Here is a 9,394-nt window from a genome sequence, read left to right on the forward strand (position 1 = left end):
TGTTTCGAATCTGAGCTAATAAAGTTCTTTTTTTAAAGTTTAAGCGTAAGTTTCCTTTTTATTAAAAAATAACAAATACATTATTTTTTAATCTGTAATAAAGTTTAAATAAAAATTTTAATAGGTCTTTATGTGACTAAAATTCTTTTAAATAAATGACCAAAAATTTAGCTATATTAATTTAAGCATGGGCATAAAATAAAAATAATATATTTTATAGTTACTATTTTAGAATATATAAATAGACAAAATGGCGCAACAAGTCCCAGAAAAGATGGAGTTCTCCAAAGAGGAGGAAAAAATCCTTAAGTTTTGGAATGAAAACAAATGCTTCGAAACTTGTTTGGAGCAATCGAAAGACAAAAAAAGGTATTTTAAACCTCTGACTATAAATTAAAATTGTTTTATCTATTTTCCTATTTTAATAGTTTTGATTTCAAATAAAATAACTACAGCTATTAACTTTTAAAAGCTTAGTAGATGTTTAAAATAATTTATCAACCTCTATTATTTTTAGTCATATAAGTTCAATTTCCTTATTTGCATCTGAAAATAATTTATAACTACCTTTTTTCAATCACTTTGTTATATCAAAAGTACTTTTAAGTTAAAAAATTTAATACCATTTTCGAAAATATTAATTGAACCAACTAATTACAAACTGTTTTAAGGTACAACTTTTACGACGGTCCACCGTTCGCCACTGGAAAGCCTCACTACGGTCACATTCTCGCAGGAACAATCAAGGACGTCGTGACCAGGTACGCCCACCAAACTGGTCACCATGTCGAGAGGAGGTTCGGCTGGGATTGTCATGGAGTGCCAGTTGTTAGTTGTGTATTTATACTTTATCTTCTCAATTTTTATTTAAAACTTTTTTTTAAATATCTCTGTATATGCTGTGAAATTTTTTGTAAAAAAAGTAAATGGAAATAGCTTCAGGCAGTTTTTAAATTTTTTTAAGTCTGAGCTATTACAGTACCTTGTCTTAGCTTTTTTTTTCATTTAAAAACTAACAAAAACAGGAGTTTTTGTAATTTTTTTTTAGTTTTGTAAACTTTCACTGATATAAGTTACAAAATTTTAAACATTTTATTCAAAACAGGAGCACATAATTGACAAAAAGCTGAAGATCAAGTCGCCGGAGCAGGTGGCTAAAATGGGAATTGCGAATTACAACGCAGAATGCAGGTCCATTGTCATGCAGTATTCCGGAGAGTGGGAAGTGAGTTTTTTAGAAAATGAATTTTACTTGGGGTAAGCTGTAAAACAAAAATATTTGACCAAGTTTTAACTTACAAGTTCCAGTAGAACTTTTTTTTTATTCTATTGCATCCAAGTTTGCAAAACCTTTTCTTTTTTAAGTAAAATTACGTAAAACCTTAAAATAACTAGTTCGTATTCTGCGAGACATATAAAAAAATAACAATTTCTATAAACATAATTTGTTGCAAATTAAAACAGGAAACAGTCAACCGCTTGGGTCGGTGGATTGACTTCAAAAACGACTACAAGACACTGTACCCGTGGTTCATGGAGAGCGTGTGGTGGACGTTCAAACAGATATTCGAGAAGGACTACGTTTACCAGGGCACCAGAGTCATGCCCTTCTCAACTGGGCTCCACACCCCACTGTCTAACTTTGAAGCTGGACAGGTAAATGTTGTTGTTTTTGTAAAATGAGTCTAAATTTTACGGATCCATAAAATTAAGATCTATTATATTTTAAATATTATAAGAGCAAAGTTTATTATACTGATAATTTTAAAACAGAACTACAAGGAAGTGCAAGACCCTGCTGTTGTTGTGAACTTTCCAATGGAGGAAGACCCGAACGTTAAATTGGTTGCCTGGACTACAACCCCATGGACGTTGCCTAGCAACTTGGCTCTGTGTGTAAACCCAGAAGAAACTTATGTTAAGGTAAGTTTAGACTTTTTTATCAGTATAGTTTTATTAGTACACAAGTTTTATTACTTTTTTAAATAAAATCAGATACTTGAACATTCTATTTGAATAAGATTTATTTAAGCACTGACGAGGTCTATGATCGAAACTTGGTTTGTAAAATAAATTCTTGAAATAATAAAATCATACTATAACATATACTAAGTTTCTTTATTTTTGAGCTTATTCAAACAACTCTTACTAACATCACAACTTTAAAAGTTTTACAACATAACGTCTTTGAAGTTTTATCATTAAGTTTTTGTCAGATGTTTTGTAATCACTGATTTAAATTTTTGTAAATCTGTAGTTATTAATGTCATTTCTATCGTAACTTTTTTTACAAATTTTTTTTTTGATAAGGTAGACAAAATTAGAAGTTTTTCAAGTCTAAATTCCCTTTTATTTTCCAAACAGGTAAAATGCAACAAGACTGAAGAAGTCTACATAATGATGGAAGCTCGTTTGTGCGAACTTTTCAAAAAAGAAAGCGACTACCAAGTTGTTGGTGAAAAATTTCTTGGAAAGACTCTTAAGAACAAGAAATACAAGCCTCTCTTTAACTACTTTTCCCATGTGAGTTGCTCAAATTTATTTATAACAAGCAACAACTTTTTTTTTATTTTAAAACAAGCTGTTGCTCAATCTTAAATTTCATTACAAATTTAATTTGTATTAATATACCGTTTTTAAATAATTTAACTATATTTTTTTTTAAATATAAGTAATAACCTATACTATATTTTAACTGATGTGTATATCTTTCATCACAGATGAGGAGTGACAAAGTGGATGAAGGTGCTTTCCGTGTTGTGTGCGATGGCTATGTGACCAACGAAAGTGGTACTGGTGTCGTCCATCAAGCCCCGTTCTTCGGAGTGGTAAGTTTTCTTTTAAAGTTTTACACAGAATTATCATTTAATTTTAAACTATGTAAAACTGATTGCTTTTAATTGTTTCAAATTTTTTATTTATAAACATTATTTGGAGTTTATTTTAACTATTCTCAGTTCTAATCTCTTTTAATAGTTCATTATTTAAACAACACGTCGCCAACAGGACGATCACCGAGTTTGCGGTGAGTGGAAAGTTTACAAGAAATCCGAAGTCATCTGCCCGGTCGACGCCAAAGGCTGCTTCACCGAAGAGGTCGCCGACTTTGCCGGGCAGTACGTGAAAGAGGCGGACAAGCTGATCAACAAGAAGCTGAAGGAGGAAGGCAGGATGGTGAAAGTGTCGCAGGTGAAGCACAACTACCCCTTCTGCTGGAGGTCCGACACCCCGCTGCTGTACAAGGCGGTTCCGACCTGGTTCATCAAAGTCGAACAGTTCAGGTCGAAGCTGCTCAGTAACAATGAGCAGACTTACTGGTCAGTATTAATTAATTCAAATGTTTTTTAATTCAAATTTGAATACAATAAAGTATTTTGTTTTTGGTTCAATTAAACTTGTTATTAACAATCAATCTAGATTTTTAAGAAATTAACACCTAATAAGTACTAATTTAACTAAAGAAAAATTTTAACTTTATGTAAAATGTTAAAAATATAAATTAATAAAGGATCAGTTTTAATCTTAATTTTCCAATTCACAAAATAGTTTTGTAATTTATGATTTTAGGGTTCCAAACCACGTTAAGGACAAGCGTTTTGGCAACTGGCTGAAAAACGCCCAGGACTGGGGATTTTCCCGAAACAGATACTGGGGAACCCCAATTCCAATCTGGGTTTCAGACGACATGGAAGAGATGGTTTGCGTGGGAAGCATCCAGGAGTTGGAGGAGTTGAGCGGGAAGACTGTCACTGATATCCACAGGGAGTCGTAAGTCTCTTTTTAGAACTACTGAATTGAAGTCTTTGTATTGGCGATTGTTGTTAAACTTATTTTTGAACTTTTTCAGGGTCGATGACATCACAATCCCGTCCAAGAAAGGAAAGGGAGAGCTGAGAAGGGTGACCGAAGTTTTCGATTGCTGGTTCGAATCTGGCTCCATGCCTTACGCACAGCAACACTATCCGTTTGAAGTAAGTTATAAATGTCAATGTACTTTTATTTAAAGTAATAACTTAAGTTTCTTGGTTCAAAAAATAAGTAAGTAATAATAAATGAAATATTTATACTTGATTTAAAATAAATTATTGTTAAACTTAATTTTTTGTTCACAGAACAAAGACACGTTTGAATCCAACTTTCCTGCTGACTTCATTGCTGAAGGCATCGATCAGACGCGAGGTTGGTTCTACACTCTGTTGGTCATCTCCACCCTCATCTTCGACAAGCCTCCGTTCAAAAACCTCATTGTGAACGGTCTTGTGCTGGCTGAGTGAGTAGTTTATTTCTACTAAGTTTATTTTTATAAGTATTGTAGTGTTTTGATAGATGTTTATGTTTAATTTATTTTTATTTTACCTAAAAAATCAAGTGAAGCTTGATATATTAGCACTAATACTTTTAACGTTGATATTTGCTTCCACTTTTAAGACTTTTAATATGTTGATGTATATTTATGACAACAATATGTGTTTGCAGAGATGGGCAAAAAATGTCCAAGAGCAAGAAGAACTACCCAGATCCCATGGGAGTCATTAACAGTTATGGTTCTGATGCATTGAGATTGTACCTGGTAAATTCTCCTGTCGTGAGAGGTGAAGATCTGAGGTTCAAGGTAAGTTTAAGTTCTATTGAAAATGTTAAAATGAAAAGTAAATACGGTATCAAAATAATTCAGCGCTTTTTAACAGTAGCTTGAAATGTTTATTGAAATATTTAATCTTAAAGTTAAGATTATTATTGAAAAACTTATCATTTCCATCCTTTACGATTTCTGTAAACAGTATCAATCTCAAGTAATTTAATTACTTGTAGAAATAGATTTGAATAGCTAAAAATTTTTGCTTTTATATAAATGTTTACTAATTCATTTTATTTAATAGGAAAAGGGTGTCGCAGATATCATCAAAAACGTTTTCCTTCCTTGGTACAATGCTTACAGATTCCTAATCCAAAATGTTCTCAGGTAATAATAGTTTGCATTTGTTAACCTCAAACTGTTATATAAAACACTCAAAAAATTTTATAGTATGTTTTTAACATACAAACTTTTGTAAAACGCGTTGCTTTTTGTTAATAATTTTAGTAATCATTTACCCTTGGTTATTTATAAACTTAAATATAAGGAAAGGATACTAAACATTTCTATGGCTAAAAATAATTCTATCTTTTAAAAATTTATATTTATTAGTTTTTAGCTTTGTTGTTATGTATAACTATAACCTTTTGTCGGGTTGTAAATGTTTTTTTGAATTTGTTTTACACCATAGTTAAACAAGGATTTTTTTTCAAAAAAATATTTTTTTTAATAACTAGATTTGAAAAAGAAACTGGTACAAATTTGGAATTCAGCGATGAAGATAAATTTGATGTAGAAAATGTCATGGATAAATGGATTCTCTCCTATACCCAGTCACTTGTACAATTTGTACAGCAAGAAATGAAAGGTTTTTATTTATTATTGACATTTAAAAAAAAAAATTTGAAATGTTTATTTAACTTTTAAATTTATATACAATCGATTGTAACTAAAAACTAACTAAATGCTCTTTAGATAACTTAACTAAATACGTCGAATAGTGTTCTTTAAAGGCTGGTAAAATAGTTTTTTTTATTGTAAACCAATATTTTCAGCATACAAGTTGTACACCGTGACACCAAAGCTGGTGAAGTTCATTGAAACACTCACCAACTGGTACGTGAGAATGAACAGAAACAGGTTCAAGTCTAACAGCAAGGACGGAAAAGACGCCCTCCAAGTCCTTTTCACTGTTGTGTTCACCATGTGCAAATTGATGGTTTGTTTTCAAGAGTCATAATATCTTGTAAAAAACTATTTTTAATTATTAAACACTTTACAAGAGCATTGCAAATAACTATAATGTTTACTCTTTTTCAAACGAATTTTTAACATGTAAAACTTGTTATGTTTTTTTGTAGTGCTTATGACTATTGACTTATACTTTTTGTACTTGTAAAAACCTAATGATGCTTTTTTAAATAAGACGGTTCAATTTTTTTATTCAGGCTCCATTTACGCCGTTCCTGACTGAGCACATGTACCAAAACTTGAAGAGCATGATGCCTTCTTACAAGGACAACAAAGACAAACAGTCCGTTCACTACCTCATGCAACCGGAGTCCAACAAGGACCTGCTCAATGAGCAAGTTGAAAAATCCATGGAAGCCATGCAGAGTATCGTTGAGCTTGCCAGGTACATTCGCGACAACAAAAATCTTCCTTTGAAGGTAAATTTATTATCATGTTTATACTTTTAAGTTTTAAGTTTCACAGTAATTATTGAATTTAATTTACCATTATAATATGTTAAAATATTATAGTACGCATTGTACAGAATAAACTTAAATCTTCCACTGAAGGTAAATTTGTTACCATTTTTGTTTTCAAGTTTAACTACCTACTAAATAAATATCACACTGAGTTGAACTCTTAACAAAATATAACCGTGAAAATTTTTATAAGCTTTATACAGAACAAGCTTTACTATACAATATACGAAAATATACTTTTGGTTTTAGTACAATTAGGCCTTAAAAAATAAACTCCTCTTACTTGGTATATAATAAGTTACACAGTAAAAACATAAATAAAATCCCAAATAAACAAATTTGCAATTTTTAGTACCCAGCTCCCGAACTGGTCATTATTCACAAAGACGAAGATTATTTGAAGCGTGTGGAATCATTGAAGGAGTATGTGCAAGAAGAAGTAAACGTGAAGGAAGTCACCTTCACTAGTGACAAGACCAAGTATGGAGCTAAAGTGAGGGCAGAACCTGATCATTTGCTGCTCGGTAAACGACTCGGAAAAGTGATGAAAAAGAGTAAGTTAATAATAAAAATAAGGAAATAATAAATAATGTTACTACTTCAGACTAATTTATGCTACTTTAATGTTTTTTGCTTTTTACAACCATACCGATCTTTTCAACTTTGGTGTTTGTTGCAAAAACAAGTATAGAGTTCAAATACTTGTAGAAGTGATCTAAACTTGTGGTTTTTACAGGCGATTTTAACAACTTGAAGAAGAAAATCAAGGAAATGACTTCGGAAGAATGCGAAGAAGCCTTGGAAAAAGGAAAATGCGTCGTCGAAGGTCAAGAAGTAAAGAAGGAAGAACTCAGATTCATGTACTACTTGGACAATGACAACAATACCGATAACAAGTTTGTGTGCTTTTGAGATTATAATATTAATAATAAGAATAAAGTGATAATATACATAAGTACTAGTTCAACTTTGGTATTAATATATTAACTTAGCAATTTATTATTGTATGTATACTTGATAGACATTCAAATTTCTACAGGTACGAGGCCAAATCGGACAACAAAGTTTTGGTTTTGCTCGACTTCAAGCTGACCAACGAGATGGTCGAGGAGGGGCTGAGCAGAGAGGTCGTCAACAGGGTGCAGAAGCTGAGGAAGAAGGCGTCCCTGGTGGCAACAGACGAGGCGACGGTCTACTACGAGTTTGTTGACGAAACTGGCTTCAACAACGAGCTGATGGAGAAAGTCGTTCACAACAACGAAGAGAAGATATCTCAGCAAACCAAGAGTGGTGTGAAGCAAATGCCAGCAGATGAGTCTGTTGAGGCTGTCACTCATGAAGTCAGCGACATTAAATTTGCTGTAAGTTGTTTCAAGTAAATAAGCGTAAAAAAAATTATACTTACATTTTAGTTTTATAGTTAAAAGAGAATTACACTGCATAACACCAAATGTTGTATGAATCAAAGTACAAGTTTAAAATAAGAAAACAGTTCAAACAGCTCCTGTAGTTAAAAGATAAAATTACATAAGTAATATTAACTGAAAGTTTACAATTACATAATTGGGCATACTTTTTATATAGAAAAATAATTACATAATTCAATAAAATATTTAATACTAATACCTAACAGCACAACAATGCCGATGTCAAGGCACGACTGAAGTTGACTCTTGCAATGGGAAAAATGTATTTGGAAGAATGCGAAGAAACTCCAGCTTCGCAACAATAAATGGTTATTTGCCTGTTTATATTAGCTGATTAGTTACAGTTTCTTAAAACTGAGTTTTTTAATTAAAAGAATTTTAAAGTTGTAACTTACTTATTTAAAAATGTCTAAATAGAAAAAATTATTTTTAAGTAAAGAATACTCATTTTAATCAACAACGTTAATTATTATAAACGTTCTTTATAGAACAATAAAAATAGTTTACTACCAAACGTTTTACCATTTAACTTTTTATTATGTTTTAACACAGCACCTCAATATTTCAACAGAAGTCGTAGCTGCTGATTGAAAACGAAGCAAAACAGTTTACTGCCTTTATATTTGCTTCACATCCAAATTGACATTCCTATAAGAGGATCTGTTTTTATATATAGCTAATAGTTGTAGGATAATTTTTATAAGTACTGTTTGTTTCTTGTTTTCGGATGAATTTTTCACGTTTTTTTAACGTCATTGATTTATTAATGAACTTGTTATTATGTGAATATTTTTATTCGTTTTACGTAATAAACTATTAAGTTGTAAATAATTTCTTTTGTTTTTAACATTAGCAAACTTATCGAGGAAAAGTTTTCCCCTGTATACAAAAATATTGACTTATAAGTGAAAAGATTTTCTATTTTAGAGTATAGCTCTGTTGTGTTTTATTTTCCTAAAATAGTTAATAATATGCATTTTAAATTTTAGCATACTCAAAATTAGTAAATATTAACAATTTTTTTTGTTAATGAAATTTAAAGTAGATAGTCTGGTATACTGATAAGACTTAGTTTTAATTTAAGGTTTTAGAATATCAACTTCATTGAAACGTCCTAAGAATGAAATATAAAAACAGCAAAATATTTATTAGTTTTTTCGATAAGTAAACTTCTGGCATGTTAGCAAAAGGTGGAAAGTTTTGATTACTAAACCTAAATATTGCTTTCTGTGATAAAGAAATATTACAGATTGTTACCATTAAACAGTGTTTCCATCGATTCAACAGTGCTTCGTTTAACTAATTAAATTATTCCTATACTGAATATAAATTTTAAAACTAATGTTTATAATAAACACATAGTATTGACTTCTAATATTAAGTCATACTATTGGTATACTTTCAGAAAGACTTGGTATTTTTACTTTTAAAAAATATAGTACATTGTAAGCACCTTAACACTATTTTAATTGTTTTCCTTCATTAGTGAAATTCATCTAGGAAAATAGGCATTACTATATATTTAGAAACTACAAACAAATAGTGTACAAGTTAAAAAAGTATTAAAGCTTAAAAATAAATGCCTGACAATTTTTTGAAAAGAGTTAAAATAAAGTACATTTTGATGCAAATTTGTTTATAGCGTAATTAAAAGTTTTTCGAGGTAGTAAAAAGCTCAT

At 30.7% G+C, this 9,394-nt stretch overlaps 1 protein-coding gene across 1 annotated transcript; it reads left to right on the top strand.

Moving 5' to 3' along the window:
- Positions 1 to 246: 246 nt before the first annotated feature.
- On the top strand, positions 247 to 8,377 carry LOC145843941 (isoleucine--tRNA ligase, cytoplasmic-like). The gene is made up of 21 exons (XM_082951221.1): positions 247 to 369; positions 672 to 828; positions 1,106 to 1,225; positions 1,465 to 1,656; positions 1,774 to 1,923; positions 2,365 to 2,523; positions 2,721 to 2,828; positions 3,007 to 3,317; positions 3,568 to 3,768; positions 3,848 to 3,971; positions 4,113 to 4,270; positions 4,477 to 4,612; positions 4,881 to 4,963; positions 5,314 to 5,444; positions 5,632 to 5,795; positions 6,025 to 6,246; positions 6,641 to 6,842; positions 7,025 to 7,184; positions 7,328 to 7,649; positions 7,922 to 8,023; positions 8,287 to 8,377. Exons 1-20 carry the CDS (start codon positions 251 to 253, stop codon positions 8,018 to 8,020), a joined length of 3,318 nt encoding a protein of 1,105 aa, XP_082807347.1. The 5' UTR covers positions 247 to 250; the 3' UTR covers positions 8,021 to 8,023; positions 8,287 to 8,377.
- Positions 8,378 to 9,394: the final 1,017 nt, after the last annotated feature.

Source organism: Thalia democratica, chromosome 9 (assembly GCF_965202585.1).
Source record: "Thalia democratica chromosome 9, ktThaDemo2.hap1.1, whole genome shotgun sequence".
Lineage (NCBI taxonomy): Eukaryota > Metazoa > Chordata > Thaliacea > Salpida > Salpidae > Thalia > Thalia democratica.